The 26,668-nt window shown below is 53.6% G+C and overlaps 8 protein-coding genes across 8 annotated transcripts; 5 read left to right on the top strand and 3 right to left on the bottom strand.

Moving 5' to 3' along the window:
- Positions 1-691: 691 nt before the first annotated feature.
- LRP88_06170 (mRNA-binding translational repressor SSD1) lies at positions 692-5,015 on the top strand (the record flags this gene model as incomplete). The annotated part of the gene is made up of 3 exons (XM_083242710.1): positions 692-866; positions 1,065-4,914; positions 4,976-5,015. The coding sequence occupies 3 exons, from the start codon at positions 692-694 to the stop codon at positions 5,013-5,015; spliced, it is 4,065 nt and encodes a 1,354-aa protein (XP_083101646.1).
- Positions 5,016-6,449: 1,434 nt separating this feature from the next.
- LRP88_06169 (ferritin-like domain-containing protein) lies at positions 6,450-7,465 on the top strand (the record flags this gene model as incomplete). The annotated part of the gene is made up of 2 exons (XM_083242709.1): positions 6,450-6,616; positions 6,670-7,465. 2 exons carry the CDS (start codon positions 6,450-6,452, stop codon positions 7,463-7,465), a joined length of 963 nt encoding a protein of 320 aa, XP_083101645.1.
- A 530-nt stretch (positions 7,466-7,995) lies between these two features.
- On the bottom strand, positions 7,996-10,746 carry LRP88_06168 (MKT1 family protein; the record flags this gene model as incomplete). The annotated part of the gene is made up of 6 exons (XM_083242708.1): positions 7,996-8,284; positions 8,332-9,764; positions 9,817-9,914; positions 9,969-10,303; positions 10,363-10,399; positions 10,740-10,746. The coding sequence occupies 6 exons, from the start codon at positions 10,744-10,746 to the stop codon at positions 7,996-7,998; spliced, it is 2,199 nt and encodes a 732-aa protein (XP_083101644.1).
- An 881-nt stretch (positions 10,747-11,627) lies between these two features.
- Positions 11,628-12,942, top strand: LRP88_06167 (uncharacterized protein; the record flags this gene model as incomplete). Its single annotated transcript, XM_083242707.1, has 5 exons — positions 11,628-11,849; positions 11,900-12,013; positions 12,073-12,089; positions 12,148-12,298; positions 12,349-12,942. 5 exons carry the CDS (start codon positions 11,628-11,630, stop codon positions 12,940-12,942), a joined length of 1,098 nt encoding a protein of 365 aa, XP_083101643.1.
- A 901-nt stretch (positions 12,943-13,843) lies between these two features.
- Positions 13,844-14,961, bottom strand: LRP88_06166 (uncharacterized protein; the record flags this gene model as incomplete). Its single annotated transcript, XM_083242706.1, has 2 exons — positions 13,844-13,951; positions 14,089-14,961. The coding sequence occupies 2 exons, from the start codon at positions 14,959-14,961 to the stop codon at positions 13,844-13,846; spliced, it is 981 nt and encodes a 326-aa protein (XP_083101642.1).
- Positions 14,962-18,833: 3,872 nt separating this feature from the next.
- Positions 18,834-20,499, top strand: LRP88_06165 (uncharacterized protein; the record flags this gene model as incomplete). The annotated part of the gene is made up of 2 exons (XM_083242705.1): positions 18,834-20,245; positions 20,307-20,499. 2 exons carry the CDS (start codon positions 18,834-18,836, stop codon positions 20,497-20,499), a joined length of 1,605 nt encoding a protein of 534 aa, XP_083101641.1.
- Positions 20,500-21,833: 1,334 nt separating this feature from the next.
- Positions 21,834-22,732, top strand: LRP88_06164 (DUF4188 domain-containing protein; the record flags this gene model as incomplete). The annotated part of the gene is made up of 2 exons (XM_083242704.1): positions 21,834-21,908; positions 21,959-22,732. The coding sequence occupies 2 exons, from the start codon at positions 21,834-21,836 to the stop codon at positions 22,730-22,732; spliced, it is 849 nt and encodes a 282-aa protein (XP_083101640.1).
- Positions 22,733-23,420: 688 nt separating this feature from the next.
- LRP88_06163 (glycoside hydrolase) lies at positions 23,421-24,898 on the bottom strand (the record flags this gene model as incomplete). Its single annotated transcript, XM_083242703.1, has 3 exons — positions 23,421-24,607; positions 24,659-24,761; positions 24,869-24,898. 3 exons carry the CDS (start codon positions 24,896-24,898, stop codon positions 23,421-23,423), a joined length of 1,320 nt encoding a protein of 439 aa, XP_083101639.1.
- Between the last annotated feature and the right edge of the window lie 1,770 nt (positions 24,899-26,668).

Raw genomic sequence — 26,668 nt, 5'->3', positions numbered from 1 at the left:
TTCATTTGCCCCATGAACCCCTACCTAACAAATCGCACTGAGTGAGAGACCGCTAAGCCTGGAGCTGGAGCCCACCTCACCTCGACCGGTACGAGGTCAACTGCAGAAGCAGCAACAGCAGCCTGTCCACTGTAGCTGCTCAGTCCTCCCAGAGCAAAAATCCTGTTGTCCAATAGACGTGCGCGAGGTGCCTTCCGTGGCAGGTGGCCCGCACAAGGTACAAACTTAGCCGTATCCCACCACTCTCCACCAGCAAGCTAGACCATCTCCATCCATCCAACTCCTCCTCTCCCACATCCCTCCTCCTCCTCCATACTCACCCACGTCTCTCTTCCTCTTGCCAGGAGTTGGAATTCATTCCATCCATCCCGGCTTTCTCTTCTCGTCGTCTCACCATCTGCCTCTTCATCGCCGCCTTTCCAAATCACGCTCCTTGGCTCTGCGCAAGCTCGTCTACCCTCCTTTTGGGCAAAACTGTGTCCCGCCGTGCCATCGCCATCCGCCATCGCAATTCGCCTCACCAGTCGCCCGTCGTCTACCAGGTCACGATCCTCGTTCCGCCGCCCATCTCCGGCCGCCTCAACGCTCCTCGATATCGGATTCAAACCCAAGTTGTATCTTGATCCCGCCTCGCACCCCTGACCCTCGACGTGCTACATCCATCTACACTTTCGTGCTTTGACTGCCCATCATGGAGCAGCAGCAGCAACAACAACCCCCGCAGCAGCCTCAGCAGCAGCAGCAACCTCCCCAGCAGCCCCAGGTTGGCGGCGTCCCTGGGCCTGCTGGTCGCAGACTGCACATTGCGCATCGCCGGAGTCCTTCTGAGCTGACGCCTCTGGTGAGCATGTTTGCCAACCCAGGAAGTAAGTTCATGATACATTATCGTGTCCACATCTCCATCATTCTGATGTTGTCACCGTGTGGCGTCATCCAAGCTTCATTTCCCCATGGCTGCGCAAGCCATTTAGTTACTGCGTCCACCGCCTTATCATTTCAACACCAGTCGATGCTGGTTCCCATAAAGCCCCATGTGTCATGGATGTACTAACATGGTCCTGCAGTGGAACAGCTCGCCATCCAGCAACAGATTGAGTTGTTGCAGCAGCAGCAACAGCAGATCCAGGCTACTCATCAGCAATATGTCAACATGGGGATGATGCCCCCGGGACAGCCTCTCGGCCCCGGCGGTGCGTTCAATCCTTTGCAGCCCATGCCCAATATGTCGCAAGCTGCTTTCCAATTCCCCAACCAAGTGCCTCAGCAGCAGAACATGGCTCCTCCTACCCAGCCACTCTCACATCGCCGTAATCAGTCGGCAATGCCCAATATGGGAATGGGCCCTCCTCCCGCGCCGTCCTCCGGCGCTGCTGGGTCCAACTTTGGAAACTTCGAGGCCCCCCAGGGTCACGGACGAGAGAACGCTGGCGGCCGAGGTGGCCGCGGAGGTGGTTCTGGAGGCGGTCACCAGAGGAGACACTCTCTGGCTCTCGCCGATGCTAAGAAGGCCGCTGAAATTGCCCAGCAGAAGCGAACCACCTCCGGTTTCTCGTTCCCCGCGTCCCCTGCTCCCGACGAAGAAAACAAGGGCGCTGCCGCCCCGCCCACTCTCGAGGTCCCCGTTGCCCAAGGTTCCAACCGTGGCGGCCGCGGTGGACATGGCCGCAGCCAGAGCATGGCCGTCAATGGCCGTGGTGGAGGTGGCCGTGGCCTGAACGTCGACAGCAACGATTTCCAGCGCCGCGGAAGTGGCCACACCCGTACCGGCTCCCGCAACTTTGAAGGTAACTGGCGTAACCAGGGCCAGAACCAGGATCAGTCGGGCAATGCTGGACAGAACCAGGGTTTCCAGCCTGGTCACCGACCTCGTGGTTCTATGAACCAATCTGTCTCTGGCATTGGGGCCTTCCAGTACAACCCCGGCCAGCCCCAGGTTATGCAGCTCCCTAACCAGATGATGATGCCCCAGATGTATGGGCAGCAGCTTAACCCCATGCAGCTGAACCAGCTGCAAGCTCTGCAGGCCGCTCAGCTGAACGGTCAGCAGTTCATGGGTCTTCAGGGCTCTCAGCATGCCGGCCAACTCGGAGGCCAGCAGCAACAGCAGCAGCGCAAGACCCTTTTCACTCCTTACCTTCCCCAGGCCTCTCTTCCCGCCCTTCTCGGCGATGGCCAGCTCGTGTCTGGTATCCTTCGTGTCAACAAGAAGAACCGTAGCGACGCCTACGTCACTACTCAGGATGGTCTTCTCGATGCCGACATCTTCATCTGCGGTAGCAAGGACCGAAACCGTGCTCTTGAGGGTGATCTCGTCGCGATCGAGCTTCTGGATGTTGATGAAGTCTGGGGCCAGAAGCGCGAGAAGGAAGAGAAGAAGAAGCGCAAGGATATCACTGATACCCGATCTGGATCTACCAACCAGGGCAACCAGAACTCTGGTAACAACAACGAGGGTAACCCCCCTGAGGGCGGCATTCGTCGTCGCGGTAGTCTGCGCCAGCGCCCGACTCAGAAGAAGAACGATGATGTCGAGGTCGAAGGTCAGAGCCTTCTGCTTGTTGAGGAGGAGGAAATCAACGATGAGCAGAAGCCTCTGTATGCTGGTCACGTTGTGGCTGTCATTGAACGTGTTGCTGGTCAGATGTTCTCTGGCACCCTGGGTCTTCTCCGACCCAGCAGCCAGGCTACCAAGGAGAAGCAGGAGGCTGAGAGGGCTGCCCGTGAGGGTGGCAACGCTCGCCACCCTGAGCCCCGTCAGCAGGAGAAGCCCAAGATTGTGTGGTTCAAGCCTACGGACAAGCGTGTCCCCCTCATCGCTATCCCCACCGAGCAGGCGCCTCGCGACTTTGTTGAGAAGCACCAGGATTATGCGGATCGAATTTTTGTGGCCTGCATAAAGCGCTGGCCCATCACTTCGCTGCACCCCTTCGGTACCCTTGTCGAGCAGCTTGGACGTATGGGTGACCTCAAGGTTGAGACTGACGCTCTTCTGCGCGACAACAACTTTTCTTCGGACGAGTTCTCTGATGCTGTTCTCCGCAGCGTCGGTCTTCAGGATTGGTCCCTGGAGAAGGAAGAGGAGGCTGCCCTTGCCGAGCGCCGTGACTACCGCGAGGAGACGACCTTCACCGTTGATTACAACGGAGGCGCTGAGCTGGGCAATGCTGTCCACGTCAAGTCTCGCCCTGATGGCAAGATCGACATCGGTATTCACGTCGCCGACATTGCCCACTTCGTCAAGCCTAACTCGCTTGTCGATCGTGAGGCCAAGAAGCGAGGCACCTCTGTCCAGCTCAAGAACCGATTCTGCGCCTTGTTGCCTCCTAAGCTGTCGACCGAGGTTTGCTCCTTGACTCCTGAGCAGGACCGCCTGACTGTCAGTGTTGTGTTCAGCGTCAACCCCCACACGGGAGCTGTCGGTGAAGGCGACAGCTGGGTCGGCCGATCCATCATCAAGAGTGCCGGCAAGCTCTCTCTTCAGGAGATTGATGATGCCCTGACCAACCCCTCCGAGTACAAGAACACGACCGTGCCCGTCAACACGATCCAGATCCTCAACGCTGTGGCCCAGAAGTTCCGGGAGGCTCGTCTCGGCGCTGGTGGCGAACCTATTGCTCCTCTCCGCCTGCTCCAGCAGCTTGACGACGAGAACAACCCTGTCCAGGACAACTTGTTTGACTCGACCCAGGCTCTCGAGCTCGTGGAAGAGCTTGTTCACAAGGCCAATGCTTACGTGGCGCAGCGTCTTGCCGAAGGACTCCCTGAAAAGGCTCTCCTTCGACGCCAGTCGGCCCCTAACCCACGACGACTCCAGACCTTTGTTGAGCGCATGACAGCGCTCGGCTACGACATCGACTCGTCCGGCAGCGGAGCGCTCCAGAACAGCCTCTTCAAGGTTGACGATCCCGACCTGCGAAAGGGTATGGAGACGCTGCTTGTCAAGTCGATGCAGCGTGCCAAGTACTTCATTGCCGGCAAGACTGGCAAGCACCTGTGGCCTCACTACTCCCTTAACCTACCCCTGTACACTCATTTCACAAACCCCACTCGTCGCTATGCCGACATCATCGTGCACCGCCAGCTCGAGGCGGTCCTCTCTGAGGGCAAGATTGAGTTTACTGACGATCTTGAGAACCTTGTCAAGACCGCCGAGTCTAGCAACACCAAGAAGGACTCTGCTCAGAACGCGCAGGAGCAGAGCGTCCACATCGAGTCCTGCCGTACGATGGACAAGAAGCGCCAGGAGGTCAACGGCGATCTCATTGCCGAAGGTATCGTCCTGTGTGTCTACGAGTCGGCCTTTGACGTTCTCATCCCCGAATGGGGCTTCGAGAAGCGAGTCCACTGTGATCAGCTTCCTCTGAAGAAGGCCGAGTTCCGAAAGGAGAAGAGGGTGCTCGAGCTGTACTGGGAGAAGGGTGTCCCCAGCTCGGCGTTTGTGCCCGAGGATGAGCGGCCCAAGGCTGCTGCGTCGCTCCGAGCGTCTAACGCTCTGGCTGCGCAGCGACAGGCTGAGGAGGCCGAGCGCGCCCGAAAGGAGCGCGAGGAGGCTACCCGTAAGCAGACGGATACCGGCACCATCTCGACTGACGATGTCGATGCCCTCTTTGATGATGACGATGACAACACGTCCGATGTGACTGAGGCCATGGCTGGAGCTTCGCTGGCTGAGCGCCCAACACAGAGCGTGCCTGGATCCCCGACTCGATCGTCGTCGACTGCTGGTAACCTTCACCGCACCCGATCTGATTCCAAGGTGCCCGTCACGGATGCTGTTGAGACTCGCCTCAGCAACAAGGAGAAGTATCTCAGCCTGTTCTCGCTCCGCGAGGAGGGTGGCGACTATATCCAGGATGTGACGGAGATGACCAGAGTGCCTGTGATTCTGAAGACGGATCTCACCAAGAGCCCACCGTAAGTTGCCTTTTGACCCTTTGACTGTTATGTGGGATGATGTTGCTAACTGAAATGCTAGTTGCTTGACGATCCGGTCTCTGAACCCCTACGCTCTGTAAGGAAGAAGTAAAAGTTAAGTAGTTAGTTGGCGAATTGCATGGGAAGACTGTGGAGCAGCTGCCAAGCAGAACATGTTGAATCCTAAATGCTGCGAAGCAAGGATTGCAGCTATATGACGTTGTGAGGGAGGAAGCATAGGTTACCAGCGGTAGGAGACAGTGAAGGGGGAAGTTGGACTTGAAAGCAAGGCTGTATGTAGTGTTAGCTGGGCCAGGAGAAGCGAAATGGTTGATAGTGGAGGTAATTTCCAGATTTACTCAGTGGGATAAACGAGTTGTGTGTTTTGAAGCTGTATACTCACGGGCTTTGTGGGGTAGTTGACGTGACTGTTGATCTTGGTGTATAATGCCAGGTTGGAGGTGTAACCTAGCAGTTGAGGGGATAATACTAACGATAAGCGGATATAATAGCGACGTCGCTTAACGACGATTCTTTGCTGGTATGTTTCGGTCGAGCGCATGGTGAGAAAGGGTAGGTTGCAGTAGGAGACTGGGTGCTAACAAAGACTAGGCTAGTCAGTAGCTGGTCTTGAAGGGTTTCGGCTGCCGCCAGGTTTAAGCTTGTTAAGCTTGGTTACCGACGCTATTCAAGGCCACGGTCGGTTGCTTCAGAGACGGGTGAAGGCTTTATTCTGGTATTGGTGGTGGTGGTATTGGGGAGAGTTGTCGTGGGGGAGAGGGGGTCTCAAAACCATGCAACTCGGTTATCGCAGCTTGAGATCAAGATGAACTCGCGAGTCGCAAATCCCAAACCATTCCAATATTTTGCTTTCAAGGGCATTGAAGAAGTACATTTAGCCGTCACAATGATACAATTGAAGCTAAACTCTACTAGACGCCGCAAAGTCAGAGCGGATGTAGCCCAACGTCCTACCCCGACTGTGTCAGATGCGTTTCGGCACAGGCCGGACCGAAACCAGGATTTTGAATGCAACGGCAGCTGTCGGCGCCGTTTCGAGATGTCAGCCCAAGAAAGGGCTTTTCATCCAGAGTTTTTCTCCTTGTCCCGGTTTCACAATCTAGATGGTCAACACCCGAAGATCCAGGGCCCGGCTGTTCAGTCTTCCCGATCCCTGAATCTCACTTGGCGTTGGTGAAGCATCCTAGTGGTGCCGCTCCCCCTTGTTTACCACGGAGCTTGCTATAGCCGTTCAAGCTAAACACTATGGCCCTGTGCCTGAGACTCGGTGTTGAAAAGGACACTGATGCCCTCGTCCAAATTTCCTTTTTTTTTCGTCTGGAGATTCAAACAGTCCTTTACACATCTATTCTCACCAGAGTCTCTCTCTATAAGCGCTGGCCTGCTTAAAATTTATTCGTTTCTTTTGATACCTTAATACTGATACCCATTTGTCTTTTCACCCGCTGGCTGGCCCTTCGCACTCCTTTTACACATTAAAAAAAAAAAAAGGACCTTGGAAGATTATAAGAATCATGCCTTCTCTCAAAGCTACCATATTTGCCCTCTTTGCTGGCTCTGCTCTGGCAAGTCCTGCTGGTATCAGACTCAGCGAGAGACAGCTTCATTATCATGACATGTCCAAGAGGCAGAATGAAGCTGCGGCTAAGCTCGGTCTCAACGACTTTGACATTCTGCAATTGTGAGTAAACACTTCATCTTGATCCCTATTAATAACCAGCTAACACCTTTTAGCGCCTTGACCCTCGAGCATCTCGAAGAGACCTTTTACCGCGAAGGCTTTACTACACTCTCAGACGCCGACTTTGCTCCCCTGGGTCTCTCTGCAGAGTCCCTCGGCGACCTCAAGGCCATTGGCAAGACTGAAGAGTCTCACGTCGTGCTCCTCCAGGGCGCCATTGCTCAGGCCGGCTTCCAGCCCGTTCAGGCGTGCAAGTACGACTTTGCCGGAGCCACCAAGGACCCGGCTCTCATGGTAGCTACTGCCGCCATCCTCGAGAGCGTCGGCGTGTCGGCCTATCTCGGAGCCGCACCGCTTCTTTCGGATCCCGGTGTTCTTGGCGTTGCTGGCGCTATCCTCACCGTCGAGGCCAGACACCAGACAGCCATCCGAGTCTTTTCTCAGGCCAAGGCCGTTCCCCAACCCCTGGATACACCTCTAGGTCCTAAGGCCGTCTTCTCCCTAGCTGCCCCCTTCATCGTCGAGTGCCCCGAAGGCTCCAACCTTATCCTCGAGGCATTCCCCAAGCTCGCCATGGCCGAGGGTCAGACCGCCGAAGCTGTTGCTATTGGAGCTCCCATCAAGCTGGCTTCGGACGCGGCGGCTGGTGCCACTCACTGTGCTTTCACCTCTGGAGGAATCATTCCCGGAGGTACCAAGTTTACCAAGTTCACCGCTGCTGAGGGCTGTGAGGTGCCAGACGAGGTCGCGGGCGTTACATATGTCTCGTTGGCCAGTGCTGGACCTATTGATGGTGTCTTGACCGATGAGATCACCGTGGCTGGGCCCATGGTTCTTACCATCTCCTAGATCCAAACACATAATACTTATCTACCCTTCTCATTAATTAATTTACATCTCCTTCTTCTCAAGTATCACAGACAACAAATGAACATCGTGGTTGTAACAAAAAGTGTCTCTTCAACTTCAATTGAGTCATGGCATGCAAATGCTCCTGTCAGTACTATGTCGATGACTCCTGGCCACATCACATCTGGCTGTGCCTCAACCACCACCACAGCCATTGCCATCTCCTCTTCCAACCATTGAAGCCGCCTCACCCGGCCTGTAGCCTGCTTGTGGACTCTGGCGTCCCCAATAACCATCCCCACAAGTCCTGTCCCGCTGGCAACTCCTTCGACACTTCTGTTAATTTGATAACTTTTTTTGCCCCTGACTTTTATGCCGCCCGCTCCAACGCCGCTAAGTCTGCAAGCCTGGATGTGCCCGAAAGAGCCATGCTGAAAGACCATATGTATCGATACGTTGCTTCTCTTCGTAAATCTAACATGCTGCTTGTAGTGCAATAGATAGAAATGCCTCGAGTCTTGTCGTCTGTCTTAGAATGGCCGGGCGTCCAGGTAGGCCTGCGCCTTGGCCCATGCCTCCTTGTCCGCTGCCGGCAATGTCTCCGTATCCAGGACCTGTACACCCTTGTTGATCGCATCCACAAAGTCACATGCAATCCGGAAGTCGTCCGTCAGTGACTCGGCGAATGGTACGAATGTCTTCGGGAATTCTTGCAGGCGCTTCGCTCGCGTCTCCTTGTCCTCACTCGCCTCATCATCGTCGAAGAAAGTCCGGACGGCAATACCGAGGCCGATATCGGGCTCTGACAGGAAGGGCAGTCTTGAACATGTTAGCTACATCTCATCACTAGAAACTTGGTTGCTTACCTATGGCTGATTTCCAGCTGATCATCCCTGTCACGCTTCGACTGCGCGTACAGGAACATGGATGCCACAATGGACTCGATGAGATCCCGATCGGCCTCCCTCACTGTTGATGACAAGGCTCGGAATGTCAACAGGCTCTTGTTGAGAGGGCCAGTGTACCCATAGACCTGGTGCCGCAGCTTCAACAAGGATGCGCATTGACTGATGAGCGTAAGGCTCGCCTTCTCCTCATCTGTACCTCTCCTGGGAAGTCCGGGCTGGCCCTCAATGTGCTTTCCATTCAAGAGACCGAATCGGATGAGCTCGAACGCAAGTAGGGCTGCCTCGTCAAGCCCAGGTACTGGCGGACGGTTCTCGTTGGCGTCCTGGAGGGCAAGTAACGTCGTCGCCAGGGCATTTCCCCATTTCGTCAGCTTGTGCTCTTCGTTAACATAGCCCCTCACATGAAGGAATCGCCAGATGGCAACTGACGTCACCATCTCTGTGCTGTCGATGCCTTTGATGCGCTGATCCTTGGGGAATGTCTTCTTGACGAAATCGTGGTTAGCGAGCGCCAACACCTCCAGAGACACAGGCCCAGCAAAGTCGGCAGGGAAAATTTCGCGGATGTCATCCAGCTTGACATCCCAGCTGGCTGCTTGTTGAGAAGGAGAAGGAGAAGCCCCAGAGCGATGGTTGATCGTGTATGAATACTTGGGGTCAAACCAGACCCGCACCTTGATATTCTTGTGCTGGAGACCTCGGTAGAGTCTGGAGCTCAGCAGAGACAGCGCCTGCTCCTTAATAGGCACAATCTTCTGAGTCACCAAGTTCTTGTACTGGTCTGACACAACTCCGTCCAGGGTTGGCTGAATGAGGAGCTGTCCATGAGTGATGTTGTTGAGCAGGCGAGGCCCGATCAGGCCCGTGTTGAGATAGTGAAAGACTTCAGCTGGGAGCTGCAGCCCAAGGTACTCGTGGCTATCGTGGGTCAGGTGCTCGTAGTCATTGACCTTAATCTCGCCGTTCTCGGCAATGTAGACATAGTGGTTGACCACCATCCTTGCCTTGCGGTACTTGTCGAGCCACTCGGGGTCCTTGTTTTGCAGAATGTCGTTAAAGCTCGCGCAAGCGGTGGCAACGCTGTTTTCCGAGGTTCTCAACAGGTTAGCAGCAGTCGAGATGTTGTAGTCTGAGTACATCGAGGACTCCAGAAGGGCTGGGAACGCGGGCAGAAACGATGTGCCGGCCATGAGGAACGAGTCAATGAACCTAGTTTCACTCGCGGTAGGCGTGAGGCTGCGCATGACCTTCTTCTTGGAGATAGCCGTGACCGTCTTGGCCTCCCAGTCGAAGCTCCGAATCACTGAATCCTTGATAGGATACAGGAGGAGCTCCTGGGGTCCCATGACACCAGAGCATTGGTCCGAATCGATAAATTCAAAGTGCGCAAGCTGCATGCCGTTAGGACCTTTACGTTTCGATGAGAATAAGGCGGTTACAAACCTGGGCGCACGCATTGAAGGGAGCGACCAAGAAGTGAAGGCCGCGGTTCTTGAGGGTTGCTTGGAGAAGAGGGTAGAGGTTTTGGATGCGGAATGCGCCTGTGGTTCCCCCATATTAATACAATCCTTCGAGCAACTAGATGTTTGACGCACCTGGGTTGGCGCCGAATGTCGTCACAGCTTCCTCAGCTGCCGTCTGAGAGTACAGGGTCCATGCGTGGTCTGTCTTCTTGTTGGCCTTGAGGCCGCGGTCCAAGGCAAGGTCATCTTGGCCGGTGACGGACTGGCCATCGAAGACGAAGAAGGGGACAATGTGGAATTTCTCCCAGTTGTCGAGGTTCTCGTTAATGTGCGACTCGATGCCAGTCAGACCGCCAAGGGCGGGGAGGAGCGGTTCTTGGGCAGGAGGATTGTCGAGAAGCTGGCTGAGGTAGTAGGTCGCATCAACGGCGATGGCACATTGTTCGAGCTCGGAAATATCGTGCGTGCTACATGACATGCAGTCAGTGACAGAGTTGAGGGCGTTGCGGATAGCATCAGGACATACGAAGCCTGGTCGTTGATCCAGGTATCCTCAGCAAGAACTATTTCAAGAGTTAGCGCTTGCCGCAGCAATCAACCTGAGCGGTGCGGGCATTTCGAAAGGGTCGGGCGACAGAGCGCGACCACATGCCGTGGCCTGGGAGTCATGTTGGGGAGCTCGTCAACAAGGCTGAAGCTGCAATTGAGCTTGAAACAACCTAGCCAGCTTTCCATACAACAAAATAAGCTCGCAAAATGCGAAATAGGCCATAGCAAGCTCTTCTGGTCGGAAATCGTAGCTTTTTGGGGAGCTATGACAGCTCACATGCTCCGCGGCGCCGAGCGACACCAGACCGACCCTTTGCGAAACGAGGCCACGAAGTGCGCTAGGATGAAACTCACATGGCATCTCGAACAACTCGCAGCAACTCAAGCGCCCTTGTACTTTGAGGTCCCGGGGTCGTAATTCGGCGGCCGGGGAATTCTAAGGAATGGAGAGTCGATCGTCCGACGGAGGGGGAGCCAAAGGCCGCAGAATTGGCGGCAACGAAAAGGTCGTTATACGTATGGCGGGGTTGAAAGGAGCAGCCACGGGGGTAGCTGGGATGGGAAGAGACGGCGCAGCTCCAAAGGGAAGATGGAGGGGGGCAAAGCACGAGGCGGGCCGTCGGAGGGGGGGCGGCCTCTGATAGTGAGAGACCAGGCGAGGCGGGAGAAGGTAGAAGAGCGAGGCTACTTCTCGGTGGGATTTTGGAGGTTTCAAGTTGGTTGAGGTTGAGTGAGGTTTTGGAATATCTTCAGCTTCGGGGACGGGAGACAGTGGAAACTGGTGAAAGACGTGACGGGAAAGTTTGGCGAGTTACAGCAGCAGCAGCAGCCGCAGGGGAGTACCAGGCGGTACCTGCCTAACCACCACCGGGACACCTCAGCCCGCCAGGGGATGGTAACCACGACCACCAAAGTCAAAGCCCTCGTGAGTGTGGCTGATGTTTCGTGCTTGTGGCGGTGCGACCTCAGCGGGCCATCGGCTCACCGAACACACACCGAGATAGAGACATGTACTTATCATGGCGGGGTGATGACGCCCCTCTTCAAAGTGATACAAGATCAGAGAATAAGAGTCTATTCGTTATTCTTTCTCTGAATCAGACACTTACCTCTTATTTATTTCAACTCGTTTGCGGTAACAATCGCACGTACATGACGACCTACCTTAACATTCGCTTCGCTTTCACACTATCAAGGCGCATCAGGACCTCGGCACATCCACTCCACTCAACAACAGCACACATGAAATTCCCTCTGAAAGATAGGACGCCGTTTCAAATAGCATCTCAAAGAATGTCAACCAACGCCGCCAAAATCCCCGTCATCGACATCTCTGCGCCCGATGTGGACCAAAAAGATGTTGCTCGGCAGCTGGTCGACGCCGCCGAGGAACATGGCTTTATCTACATTCGTAACCTAGGTCGCGATATTTCCGCTGCCGACATCGATGGAGCGTTTGAACTTGTAAGATTGACTTTTCAAAAACAGAGAACCCGCGTGCCTAAGATGTATAGACCAAAAAGACGTTTGAGTGCCCTGTCGAAGAGAAGCAGAGATGCACCATCCAGACCAACAATCGTGGCTGGTCAGGCATGCACTCCGAGACACTGGACCCTAAGAATCAGAAGGTGAGTTGGTGTTTCATCTCATTCATTTCCACGAAGTTGGACTGACATTGGACTTGTAGATCGGCGACTTCAAAGAGTGAGCCTTACCCTATTCATCAACACAGTATCTCGAACTCACTAACACACAACCCCAGAGCCTTCAACTTTGGAGAGTTCGTCAATAGCAAAGCTCAGCAGCCGCTCCCATCCGACCTGGTCCCCCATGAGCCTCAGATCAGTGCTTTTGCGGATTCTTGTCATAATCTGTGCCAGAAACTCCTCTACCTGCTTGGTCTAGGCCTCGGTGTAAGTCACCTCCAAAGACTAGACTGAGCTGATCTCACGGTATCTCTTAGGTCGATGACTTCTTCTCCTCGGCACACAACACAGCCAAAGGAGCATCCAGTTCCATCCTCCGCTTCCTCCGCTACCCACCCCCAGACACAACCGCCCACTCCGCCTCGGACATCCGCGCCGGTGCCCACTCTGACTACGGCTCCATCACCCTGCTCTTCCGCCTCCGCGGCCAGGCGGGTCTCGAGCTCCTGACCAAAGATGACGTCTGGGCGCCCGTCCCCGTCTGCCCGCCGGGAACCGAGGACGACCCGAGCCCGCCGGTGCTGATCAACATCGGCGACCTACTGTCTTACTGGACCAACGGGCTGTTCCGGAGCACGCTCCACAGGGTCGTCTTTCCCACCGAGGGAACCGTTGGGGTTGCAGGGGAGACGAGCGCGGGGCCGAGATATTCCATTGCCTACTTCTGCCACCCTGTCGGGACGGCACCTCTCGAGCCGGTTCCTAGCGAGCGCGTGAAGGATTTCAAGCCGTCAGACGGAGGAGCGCTGAGTGCGAACCCGTATGCCACGAGCAAGGTCATGACTGCGGATGAGCACCTGTTCATGCGGCTCAAGGAAAGCTACGGTGACCTTTACGACAAGAAGTCATAGACGTGCCACGTTCACAATCAAGAATAACAGCAACAGAACTTGAGTCATTGAATATCTCTTGTGGCCGCCTGTCATCTCCGGACTCCACAGTCAAACAATCCCGATGTACCACCGCCTCCACGGATCATGCCACCCGTCATAATACTTTGGCGTGACATTGTCATCTTCCTTGATCGTAACATATTTCAGCATGCGCCAGTCATGGACGTCGATCCATATGCGGGTGCGATCGGAAATGGCCCCTCGTATCTCCTCGATCTTTTTAAGCAGGGCCTTGGTCTCATCGTGACGTCCACTGTCGACCAACAAATAAGTCTTTACCGGGGTCTGATGATTCTCACATGCTTTCTCTGATTTGAGCCATGCATCGAAATTCATGACAGTGCCATAGATCCCATGATTATCGAACAGGGCCTTGGCTTCTTTGCAGTTGTCAAAAAGCCCCGGTGATATTAGAATCCGTGTCCCTGCCATATGACACTTGGTGCCAGCAAAGCGACATGTGTCTCTGGCGGTGTCGGCATCATCTGGCAGCTTTGCCACTGGGAGAGTGAGCCCTTTGTCTTCCTTCTCGGGCTGATCGGACATTGTTGTAGCTGTTACACCATCTGCCGGCGGTGAGCGCTGGGTAGTCTGCAAGGCAGGAAGCTTCTTTGTGATGGAGGGTGTCCCTGGAGACAACGTGAGGTCGATGACCTCGGGTGCATGTTTTCCAAGCCTGTTTTGACGTTCAGAAAAGGAGGAAGAAGTGACGCAATGAGAGTTGCCATTTATATTTGTTAGAGGTTTGCGAGGCTGCGAGGAGCTGCCGTTGTTTGAGGATGTGCTTGCTTGCACAATCTCGGTCACTGACTTTTGGCGTTTGGGCGGGGGTGCAGGCATGGAAGTGGGTGAGAAACGCTTATTTCTTGCAGGCCCTTCTGCTGGCGATGAAACCGGTGCAGCTTGTGCAGACGATGCAGGAGGTGTAGCAGGTGGCACTCCAGGCAGACGGAGTGGTGGTCCAGATCTTACACGAGATGGACCCGTTTGTAGGGGAGGGAATTTTGTGACCCGTGGAGAAGTCGGAGACCATGAAGATGTTGTGTTTTGCGTCGACATTCGCGGCGATGGCGTTGGCATTGTTGTTACAGTGAGTTGGCTTACAGCGTCAACAGCGATGCCACGCGGATCAGCCCCCTCCAACTTTGCGATCCACTGGAGGTTCTCTTGGCTGTCCTCTAGCTCACTAGCCGTGGTTGCATCCTTTGCCATTGCCTGTAACTGCTCAAAGGAAATCGTGTCGGTAAAATCCCGATCAAAGTGAACCTTTGTGACTGAAGGGAAGCGCAGACTCCAGAAGCCTGTGTTTCCCACCTTGTCAAAGCTGAAGCATCTCAAATCAAACACCAAAGGCTTTGTGAAGACAAACGTCAGAGGCAAGCCTTGCTCTACCCCGGGAGCCAGCGTGAGAGTGAGTTGATCATTCTCTTCGGCAGCCACAGGTTGGGGATTGGCGTAAGTGACAACCTCTCTCAAGATTGTCTCATTCAACTCCACGACATTGACAATGGTGAACTCGGGCTTTGCGTTCCACTGCTTGACTGCCTCTCTATTGTCGAGGCAACCGAGATAGAAGTGAGTCCACTTCAAGCCAGGAATCCGATAAGTCGTTGCCTTGGCTGGATCATACCGGGCACCGACAACAGCGAAATCACCGACATCGCCGAAGTTCCCGATATATTCCTTCTTGAGCTTAATGCAGCAGCTCGAAAACTTCCGGCGCTGGTCTGCAAAATCGAAATAGGGTCCATCCGGTTTCAAGACCAGACCTTCCTTTCGGGCTAAGATCGTGAGGGCAAAGGCTTTACGCAGACTTGAGGCGCCGAGGTTATGACCAAAGTCAATGACTTGACGCTGAACGAGTTCAGACCAGCCTTTGCGATATGTAATAAGGCCTGAGAGAATCTTGAATCTCTCTGAATGTCGGAGGTTGATGAGCGATTGGTCCTCCAACAACAGTACGTCGTAATATACCATCATTAAGTGTTCTTGTGGTCCAGGTCTAGGGAAGTCAGCAACGAGAAGACAAGTATCGAAGACCAACGTACAAGGAGTCCTGCTCCGTGTTTAAAAAACGCCCTCTTCTTGACACATGCTTCCGAATTTTATGAAATGGTAGTATTTTCTGTAGCTGGTGAAAGTTAGAACCTGAAGAATGAGAAAAGGATCATAGAAACATACCGAATCATCGTATGCAACCAACTCCCCTTCCAAAATGCATGCTTTGGTGACCTTTGCACCAGGTTTCCCGATCTGAAGTGATTCTAATATAGTCCTTCGTCCAGTTAGAGGAAGCAAATTATTGAGCATTGCCGACTTACCCATGAAGCGCCTCTCTATCCTCAGTGCTGTCTTTGCCACTCTTGGAGAAGATCTGGATGCAATTCTCCCCCTTGCTCAGATCGATGTGAATTTGACAGAATTCCCCATCAATCTTGTCCTCCACGCTCATTCGTCCATGGCCCATGTCAAGACAGTGCTTGATACTGCGCCCTTTCACCCAGGGCTGTCGTCCAACTTTGATACCTAGTTGAGGCTTCACAGAGCTCAGAATTTGTTCCCGCGGTGTCTTGCGGGCGGCATTCGGCAACAATCGTCCTCGAATGGCCTGAACAGAATTGACTGCCGTGGAAAAGTCATCTTGAATCTTCAAAACGCAAGGAAGAATCGGGTCACATAGTCGATAAATGAGATGGGGATCTAGGACCAGTGGTTGGTAGTTTTTGAGTACCAGCCTGGTAAACCACTTGGCTTCTACTGAGCCCAGTCGGCGATACAGCCATTCCAGATCACCCCTATTGCCTTGGGTGAGGCTAGCCTGTGAGGTGCGGATCGATGGAGAGCTCCATTTCACCCTGGCTGCTAGAGAATGGAGGATTTCGTCGATCTCCTCGACTGTGACAAGGTTGTCCTTGCTGTAACCCGGACTTGGCTGATAGGCAATCAGTTACGGATCATGAACTGTTGCCAGCAAACTAACCGTTGCATTTAGAATACGCGAGACGCAATCAGCCAGGTCAATGCCTTGACCCGGCTGACGGTAGTGGGACAGTTCGGCAATACGAGAGGACCCAAGGAAGAACGCGCGGCCGATAATCTTTTCGAGGGTAGCAGTTTGTATGCAGTAGACCCTGTCCGTTCTTTTGTCAGGAAGCAGGGTAGACAACAAAGCCGCTAGACTTGTATCGTTTGCGTTGATCCAGCTTCGATGTCGTGCAAACCATTTTGCTACAGTACTAGAATTGCTCTTCTTGGCAACCGATAATTCGTGGGACTCTTCAAGCAGGTCGCAAACCAAAGCGAATGGAAGCGGCATAATGCGACAATGGCAAAATCATCGCGCCGAGATATCCAAAAGAACGCAAACCGAGGACAAAGAGCGGCGGATGACCAGCATTAAGTACCCGGATGCGGAGTGGTGTCATGGACGCCCATAGACCGATTCACTAAGGCGTGAACACGCAGGCAGCAGAAGAGTTGAGACCAGATGACTCCATTCCAAGCTGGAGCCTCTCACCGAAAAAGGGAATTGCCTGACAAGAGAGACGATGCCTTATTCGTGGGGGCTGCAAGAAATATCGACGCGATGGCTGCACCTGTCAGCCTGGGGTGCAAGCGGGAAGACAAGGGTGTGCTGCGCGACATTGACGGGAGGTCACATGATGACTTGCCGGAAAGGAGGAAGACGGCACGACACGTGAATGATCATGTGACTAAATATGAAACGCAGCATTGGCTGCTAATTTCGGTCGGAAATTGGGGTCAACCTCAACCGATGCATGTTTGCAGGTTCGATGACTGAGGACCCCTGTACTCATGCAGGGCCCGCTGCAAGACCACCGCATGGCCCCTGAGGGTATAATCCTCAGTGATAGGGCAGAGTGAGGGATCCCTCTGCCGTCACTAACAGCGGTCAGTGCGAGTGCACGCCGTCCCGAACTGCCTCACTCATGATGGAGCCAATGACGGCGAGGATGGTGCTGCGTCTTGTGCTCTGTCTGGCCAACGGCAGTGCAGGTGGGACTTTTCGATCCTCGTGGAACCTGGACCGCTTCCCAACAAAGAATGCTCTAACGCACGCCCGCTCCTCACGTCGAGGCTCAGCTACGGAGTAGTCTGGCGGTTGTCATGGAGGAAACAAGCAGGACGACGAGCTTACGGCAGGGTGGAGGGAAGAGGCTAACTTTAGCAGACAACAACAAAGAGCCATGAGCCGCTAATAAATCAGCATGACCACGTATGGACGAATTCCAACAACGCAAGGAGCCAGAAGCGAACCGGGGTTCACGATCCACTGCCGACAAGGCGTTGGCGGACCGCAGGACGGGGCGGTCGACAGCAGGTTGTCGGGGGTTAGTGGTGCGATTTGGGGCAGAGATGCGTCGCAGTTGCGAGCCTGTTTGGTTGGGAAGGGTGCGGGCTGGGCCGCGGGATCATGGATGGTCGCTTTCTCTGCCCTTCCAAGGCTGGGTCAGTTCGCATGGTGTTGACGAGTGACGGTGCCGAGGGATCCCATTGATTGGATCCTTTGCATGGGAAAATGCGAGGCAGGCCTACATATGTAAACAAACAGTTTCCCGGGACCCTGCGACTTTCCCAGGTCTCGCCCAAAATTCATTGTTCACATTTCATGCTTGGGATTTGCCGCCGTTGCATTCGCCCTTATCCATATTCCTTACCGCCTATTATTATCGCCACTTCGATCCCCTCGTGCCCTGCTCCTCTCTAACGTCCCGCACAAGGTGGTCATCCCCCGGAATTGCTTTTATGCCTCTCCAGGTTCGGGAGCTGAGCTGCGATCCAAATCCATCTGATCAGCTGGTCGTGAGCGACGCTCACTAGTTGCTTTTTCAACGCTCCATCTCTGCATACAATCGAGGTTGCAGACACCCGTTTTCGGGAATTTACGCTCATTATCATCTCATCTCTTTTTTTACTTTAATCCACGCTCTCTCCATTCCCCTCTCCCCCTGATCGATCGGCCGTCCCTTTTTTGTTTTCGCTTACATTCCTACGACAATTCATATTATTCGAGACGACTCCCAGCTCAACGGCTCCTTATCAGCAATCCGCCCCGTCCACTCCCGTCCCATCCTCCTCACCCCTCGCCTGAAATAACGTCACCCTGTCCCTGACGGGGATCCATCAATTTCCTTCACTCTTACAACCCCAGCAAGCCCCCTCCAGCGCCAACGTCCCCGGCCTCTCGTCACGCAAAGCGCCCGCCCTGCCCAGCATCCGTATCCAATGGTGCCCCAAGCCTCCTGAAAATCGCCCCCAGCTCGGTTCAAGGTTCGACTCAGGCCCCCCGGAAGCTTGTCGGCGCTGGTGCGAGTCGACAGGAGTCGAACTAGCTGTTCGGGTGCCTGTTTGGGGAGATAGGGTCGTGCTACTGGACGCCTCCAGGGCTCTATTCTCGACAGGAAGCCACTGGGCTTAGTGGGCTCTCCACCGAAACCCCCATAACCAGCGGCGCCATACCCCAATGCGCAACACCACCGCCGGAACACACGCCCACATACGCCCTCCTCGAAACCCACACCCACTGCCACTGCTCGCCTCTCTCTCCTTATCCAGTGCCGTGCCGCTCCCTGATGCCCGGTTTTCTTTTCCCACTCTGCGTCGCCCACCGTTGCTCGTTCGCCCTCTTCGATGATTATCACCACCTGACACAAATACACCACAGAGCGCTCGCTTCCAGGGCTGCCGTTGCTGCTGTCGCCGCTGCTAGACCGCGGCGTCGCAGAGCCTATCGAGCTCCAGACACTCCTTTTTACAACAAACGCCGGCGAGTACTCGGTGTCCGCTCCCTACAGTATTGCAACCTACTCGAGTGTCGTCGTCTGGACATGGCTTCGCAACAACAACAAAGACAACAACAACAAGCAATCCGCCGACGCTACTCGGTTGCTGATCGTCTGCCTTCGGACATTTCTGCCTTCGGTTCTGACATGGCCCCTAATTCGGTCAACACTGCTGCTGCGCTGCCCAGGTATGCTCCCACTCGTGACCTATCTCAGGGTCCAAAGGAGAGACACCTGAATTCTTTCTCACACGGCCACCACGACAGCTCAAGTTCAGCACCCGCAATGCCTCCTCCCCCTCGCAAGGACGACCCCGTCCCCTTCAGACGAGGACATGCCCGAGCCAAGTCCAGCGTGTCCAGTCTGAACCGGCAGGTCAACAGACTTTCACTTACTTTGCCAATTGCGCCCCCTACGAGCGACCCATCTCGGCCAACCCCAACCTCTGCACACATGTCTTCGGTACCCCCGACGCCTATCGACTCGGGGTTGACATCGCCTGCTGACGCCAACGAATTCATCATTGCAATTGCTGCTCAGGAGAGACGAGTGCTGGAACTACGTGAAGAGTTGTTCCGTGCAGAGGCAGAGCTTAACTCGCTCAAGAAGAGGTGGACTTCCCAGGAGAAGAAGGGCGATCAGCTTCCCTTTGAGGCATTCAGGAGTCCTGTTCTACCCTCTGAAGAAGAGGGTGGCTCAAACCGGCGTAGCGCCGACATGGAGAGGAGGAAGCTGCTACAGCAGAATCAGACCCCAGCAACCCCCAGCCGACGAAGGGTCTTGCGCGGTGGGCACACGAGGACCCTTTCTCTGCTCTCGCCGGCGAAGCCAGACGTTGGGTTCTCGTTGCATCAGGATCGCGATCATGAATTTGAGCCTGTCAGGCTACCTTCAATAGAGCGCAGGACCGCTCAATTAACAAACTCACACCTAGCCAAGCGTGCCTCGTGGCAGCCACGCAGCCAGCAGAACGCCGCCGTCCCCCAGGTTTTCGAGGATTTCAAGACGGGTTTCAAGGCTTTCGTCGAGGACATTCGCCAAATCACTGTCGGAGACGAACCCATCAGCGGCCAGACCGCTCAATTGGGTCGGGATCCATCCAGGACTCAGGACACGATTCGACCTAACCGACCTCTGCGACCCAAGGTGAGCACGGTATTCGAGCCACCACACACCGGCAACGAGGTCATGGAAATCTCGGACAAATCTACGACATCAACTACGGGCACCAAGAACAAGACTGAACAGACCTCTCGAGAAAGGTCCAAGACTAAGAGTAAGCCATTCTCGTGGCAGCCTCTCGGATTTGACGCACTGGACGACAATGACTGGTCCAACTGGGAGTCGCCGGCCTCATCCTCAAAGACATCCCGCTGGAGCGGCTCTACCATGGGAAGTGGCGGTCTGGACGACCTGTCAGCCACTTCTGACGATGGGGAGCCTATTGACTCGCCATCGTAAGTAATTGCTGGGCTAGGGTTGGACGGATCTGGTGAGAATTGTGCTGACCTTGAATAGCAAGAAGAAGTCGACCGGTTACGAGACGCCCCTACTCTCCCCCAAGCTAGAGGAGATCCTCCCCAACATGGTCAAAGGCCTCTCACCCAGCAACCTCAAGCGCACCGCGACAAACCTAATGGACGAGTGGGAGAGGTCCCTCACCGACCCGCAATATCCTCATCAGTCGCAGAACAAGGAGAACAATGCATAGGTTCCCCCGATTTCCTGCGGCGCACTCGGAGATTTCGATTATACATATGAAGCGATCTGGACAAATACACGGTATAAAAAGGCGTACACAGTTTCGGCAACACAGACCGGTATTTGACGACGGAAGAGAAAAAAAGAGCCTCGGCGGCCCCTAGAGGAGTTGGCATATAATGGCTGGCATTTTTTTGCGAGTTGTTTAGCACATGAGGGGGGGAACATATGGATTGTACATTGTGAGAGTGTTTGTGTTTGGTTTTTTGTTTTCTTTGGATCCGTCTCTTGTTGGCTGCATGGTTCGTCTACAGGTTCTACTAAAGGGTCTGTCTGCTTGGTTCGGATTGCAGTTTTGGTTGCTCTGTTGGTGTTGGGATAATGATACTGAGACGACCATCATGAGTGATGACTGTGGAATCGTCGCATTCTGAGTCAATTCGCAATATTATTAAGTTAGAGCTCTGGAAGGTCCTGAAACATTGTATGTGAAGTGAGTGTCACTCATTAATTGCTTATCTTCCGACACGAGACAGTGTCATACGGTGAAAGCTTTGATTCACAACAGGCTGATCATCCATCCCCACGACGGGCCGTTTGGTCTGTTCCAGGAACACAAGCTCGTTCGTTGTCTTGGAGCTACGATACACCAAGACCATGTCTTGGCCGCGCCAATCTCGAACAGATCGGCGATGGATGCAAGCCATGATCAACTACACGGACGGTTGCCAGGGCAGCCGGGCCTCCGTGCTTTTCGTCGAGGTGGAGATGCCGAACAACGATAGCGGGGTGGAGAAGATGGGGTCAAAGCGAGTGCGAGGGCTATTGACCTGCTACTGCAGGGAGGGGAGATGTATGCAGTTGAGAGAAGTGCGGGTAGATGGATCGTTTCGTCCCGAGGTGTCCGAAACACAACGGGCGATGCCGCCTTTTTTTTTGGTGATGAAGGGTTTAACGCCGAAGCTTCCGAATAATTGGGACGAGATGGAATGCATCATGCGGGGGGAGTATTCACTCGTGTTTTTATGATGCGCAATTGAGAGACTCAGATTGGGTGGTTGGTGCCGATGCCTCCCAAAAACGGCGATGCGAATGCGAGGGCACGCCTCGTGCTATTTGTAGTTGCCTCCTCGCATTGAAAGGATTGCGAGAGATGGTTTCATGAGTCTCGCACTCGCTAAATGACATTTTGACAGAGACGGGTTCAATTCGAAATGTATATAATCTGATTGATCGGCCTTGTTGAATTGAATAGTGTTGTACTCTTCATCATTGGCACACGAGGAGTGATAGACTTCAAAGTGATATCATCATTTTCATCTACTTCACTGCATAGTCTTCAAGATGAACAGCGAGTTTCGTCCCAAGTTGGCGCCGACTAAAAGGCCTCTCACTTATCTGGCCAAGGTTCAAACCTTTGTAAGTCCAACGACCTCAACTACACAAAACACATCAACTTCTAACTTTAGGTCCACCAGTTCATTATTAAGGACTCTCTTAAACCACGCACTACAGTCCTAATAGGCTCCATCTTCCAACTCTTCCTCTCTGCGACTCTTCCTTTCCGCTGGGCAGTTGTCCCCTCCGCCATCGTCTTACTCAACTCGATCATCACAACTGTCCTCCAGCTCCGCAGTCCGAAACCAAACGAGTACACTACAGATACTGTACCCGGTCGCACGACAGCTCAGCTCCCCTTCCGAGACGGCACCTTTGGAAATAGGCCTGGTGCGAGTCCTGTTGTTGTCTTCAACATCGGTGTCCAGTCCAACCACCCACTCGGCGTCGCGGCGCCGCACTTTGATAAGGTCGGAGATTACTTCAGGACTCTGCACAATGAACTCACGGCCCGCCGGGATGAGCTAGGCATGTTGAGCTACTCAAATTGGCGGGGCGATGAGCGGAGTAGTAACAATACTCTACTCCTGACATACTCCTTCCGCGACGTTGAGAGCCTGAACCGCTTCGCCCACGAGGAGCTACATCGCAAGGCGTGGGATTGGATGAACAAGGAGAAGCCGGCACATATAGGTATCTTTCACGAGACGTTTTGCGTACCTGCGCATGCGTATGAGACTATCTATGTGAACTGCCACCCAGTCTTGATGGGGAGGGCGACGGTCAAGACAAAGGGGGAAGAGGAGACTTGGATGAATTCTCTTGTGAGTGCGGATGTGCCTGCGTTGAAGACGCAATGGGCGAGGCTTTCGAGGGATGCAATGGGAAATCCTAGGGAGAATTGAAGGGTGTAGCTGGTGGGCGTGGCGCAACTTGGCAGGACTGGCTTGGACGTTGAAACGAATTCTTGATAGATACCTTAACTATTTTATTTCTATCAATACCTAGAGAGCAGAGGCTTGACATTGATATATTACCAGCCCGCTTACTTATTTAACGCGCTTGGTTAGGTTATATCTTATGATACATATTCGACAACTAGTTGGAGGGGCTTCATGAGCACCATCACTCAAACACTTCGTCTTCTAGCAGTACTGCTGTTAAAGGCATTAAGAGATACTGATGAGAATATGCTGTGGATGGCCAGCCTTTGTGATATCTATGCTGAATGGGGGGCCATACTGGTTTGCCAAGTGTTTACTTCCTAGAAGTAACTTTGTAAAACTGGTTGTATGATACAGCGTGCCGTATTCTCCCGAATCTTATTCTCAAGGCCTCTGTAGCAAAGATGCTGCTCAACTTCTCCAAGTTCAAAGTGTAGTCGTGGATTCCTCCAAGGAAACACCCAGCGACTTGTCTGTAGTGTGAATGGTAGTTTATGTACAAAATAAAAGAGCAGTCGTGTCTATTCTGTTAAGCAGTAGGTTCTGAGCTATCCAACGAACCAAGTATACCCAATCCAAACCCCTAACACCCATAACGCCCAATGCTAGGAAACCCATGTCTTGACTCCTTTGACTGTTTAGTTTTTTTTTAAGTCACGGTAAAAGCAGTACCGGCCACAACACCCGCTGCAATGAGGAACGTTATTATTCCTGCCCCCGCCTTGTCCGTCATGGTGATGGCGCTATATGTCTTCTTGCCGTCTCTGTCTCCCGTCGTCGTGTCTCCTGCGTTCGGGTCGCCCTTTGAAGTCCCTCCCGTCTTTTTCGTGACTGGGCTGCTCACTTTGTCGACGAGCGTGTACATGAAGATGGACAGGGCGCTCATCTGTGGACCTACGCCAACCGTGCCGTCGTAGGTACCTGTGAGCCATGAGAAGCCGCACGCCGTGCCGGCGGGGCCTCTATAACCCGTAGCTGGCGATCCGTTGCAGACTCCCACTGCTGACTTGGCGCTCGATAGCAGAAGCTTGGCGACCGAGTCGTAGGTGTGAGGCGCCATCTGCGTGGTGGCGGCCATCCAGCGCGCGAGGAACCCCTTGAAGTTCTGCTGATCCTGGTTGCACTGCTTGCTGGGCTCGCAGAACTGCTCGTAAATAATATTATTCTTGACGAATTTCTTGTTGATGTTGGTTAGGACACCGTCGACACGCTTCTTCCAAGTGTCGCTCTCGGTGATGTTGTACAGGACAGCTGCGCCGTGCAGGTAGATGCCGGCGTTGTAAGTCCACTGGTTCGTGTCGGTGTTGCTGCAGTTCGTTTCCCCGATGGTCACGCCGTCAAACACCTCTAGCTCGTCGGTTATGAGCCCGGCCTTGACCTCCCAGTCCCAGATCTTCTCTGCCCAGTCGGCGTACGTATCGTTTCCGGTGTAGCGAGCCAGTCTCGCGGCAATGTTGAAGAAGCACCCGTTGGAGATGGAGTTCTTGTAGTCGTAGCCCGTGTTGAAGGTAAAGATCTGCCATCGTAGGCCGCCGGAGCAGTGCTTCGAGTCCCAGCGGCTGACGTACTCGTTGAAGACGGCCTGGGTGAGGGCGAGCCATCCGGGCTTGTCATCCGGGGGGTCGGGGAACTTGTGCTCGGCGGCGGACATGACGGCCATAGCCCAGAAGCCCTGGTCATCGTTTCCTTCGGTCAGGGTCTGGTTCTCGGGCATGTAGTCGTTGGTATCGCCGGCTTGATGGACCAGTGCTTGCTTGGTGATGTCGTTGTACGACGAGTCGCCCGTGAGCCACCAGTAGTCGATCATGGTTCCGAACAAGGCGCCTGCCTCCCACCCTGAAAAGTGTCAGCGAGAGAAGTTCATGGAGTCTCTTTTGGGATCGTTACAGTAGTAAGGGTCTGGCAGGTTGCCGGGTACATCGCCAGTGTTGTTTCCTGTGTAGTACTTCATCAAGCCATATGCGACAGTGCTAGCAGCACTCTTGACAGACTCTAGTATAAGTTAGTCAAAATTTCATCGAATCGACACGACATGAACTTGCTTTCGTCATCAAATGTTATCTCGAGGCCCGTCACTGCTGTTGTAAAGCCCAACACCGCAGTCGCTTTCCGTAGGAATGCCCTCATCTTGATACCCAGTCGAATGAATCACCACCACAACAAACTACCCTTCGAATCGAAACGAATAAAGAAACTGGATTTCGAGAATGTCGACGTCGAATTCTGCCAAGTCTGCTCACTCAAAGTCGGCTTACACCTTGGCACTACACGTTGATGGAGGCTGCTGACAAGAATGCCGGGATGGCCGAACTCGGGCGAGTGAAGCCGGATACGAAGGGAAGGAAGACTATAGTTGGAAACACATGGGTAAGAACTTTACAATAAATCAGGAATCAAATGGAATTAGAGTAAGAATAAAGATCTGGAGAAGAAGGATTATTGAGAGGCGGAAGGAATCTAACTAACCCCCTCCCTCTCTCGCCCCATCTTGTTAGACGTGCATGGACTCGCTCGCTTCTCGGCCACGCGTCTAAGAGGGGGGATGCCAGACGGAGACGGACTCCACTGCGTTAACGGTGAAGGGATGAGAGAGAAATGAAACTATCCAACGGCGAGGCCATCTCGTCCCGGGGGTCGTCGGGGCCTCTTTTTCCCAACGGGGGCGCAGCAAAGCTCCTCTTTAAGGCTCAGGGGTGTGCTCCTTCTTCTCGTGTTTGGTTCAGTATGGGTTAGCGAACTCGTAAAACCCGGGCATTACATACGATCCGACGAATGGGTTTCGAGAAGGAGAAGGAGTGTCAGTGAATGCCAAGATATTAGGATCTCCTCGCAGTCAGCATAAAAAAAACGCCGTATGTGGGCCAATTACCGGGAACCAACTGATCCTTTACGGGATTAGACTTGATCTGGGGGGGATGGGATGGGGAGGTGGCTGATTAAACTCGAGATCCAAACAACGCCAGCTTAAATGAATGAATGAATTTCCATTTGTTTCAAGTCACCGGAGAGGTCGTATCATGGGTCGTTTAGCTAATGTGAAACTCCATGACAGTGGCTGTGCAAAAGACGCCGAAAGCTCATCCCTACAAGGGGGCCAAGACGGGAGCCCGGGAATACTCGTCTTGGCCATTCACAGACGTCGAGCCTCAATCCGCGTGTAAATTGTTAAATCTCGCGACGGATCCCGAATGATAAATAAGATTGAGTCTAGCGTATTTAAACTGGCATGGACAGGCAAGGGCCTTGAATTATGGGGATGGGCTAATTGCGACCTCTTGCGTCCCGTCCCTTGCTACTTGTGCTCGAAGTACGTAACCGAGCATACGTATGCTGGGTTTGTCCGCGTATGTTTGTGCGCGTACATAATGCCGCGTCCCGAACATTGTTTCAATTGTTGGTCTGGAACGCTTCGTCTTTTTGCTGGACTGACATGTCGCTATTCTTTGTAAGCGGAACTATTATGTTTTCATCACCGTTTTGTGAAGGAATGGACGGTCAGAACTAATAGTCACCTGTCACCCACATCCCGAGTTATAAACCTCGAATCGACCACGGAGGCATCGGCAAGATGTCACATCACTCAAAGCAACGTTAAACTAGGTTGGTATATGACATTAAGGCAAGTTCAGTTCTTTCAAATGTGTTTGTTCAATTCCTTAGTGCCGCACGTCGACATAAGTAGCTGGAGGTGCTTATGGATGTCAGATGTCAGCGTTGCTCACTTACACCATGTTGATCTATGGGTCTATTCTTATATGGCCAGTGATGAGCTTGTAAACGGACAGCGCTACAAGAATTATCACAAACGCCCAAAGGCCACCGATAATCAACTCTTTTCTACTCATCTCTCATTCCTTCAGTTTACACACCAAGCCGAGTCTGCCAACTCGAGCTGAG

The sequence above is a fragment of the Fusarium phalaenopsidis genome, assembly GCF_050370095.1.
Source record: "Fusarium phalaenopsidis strain FUZ10S chromosome Unknown contig_32296, whole genome shotgun sequence".
NCBI lineage: Eukaryota > Fungi > Ascomycota > Sordariomycetes > Hypocreales > Nectriaceae > Fusarium > Fusarium phalaenopsidis.
This window is presented reverse-complemented; position numbering and strand designations above follow the sequence as displayed.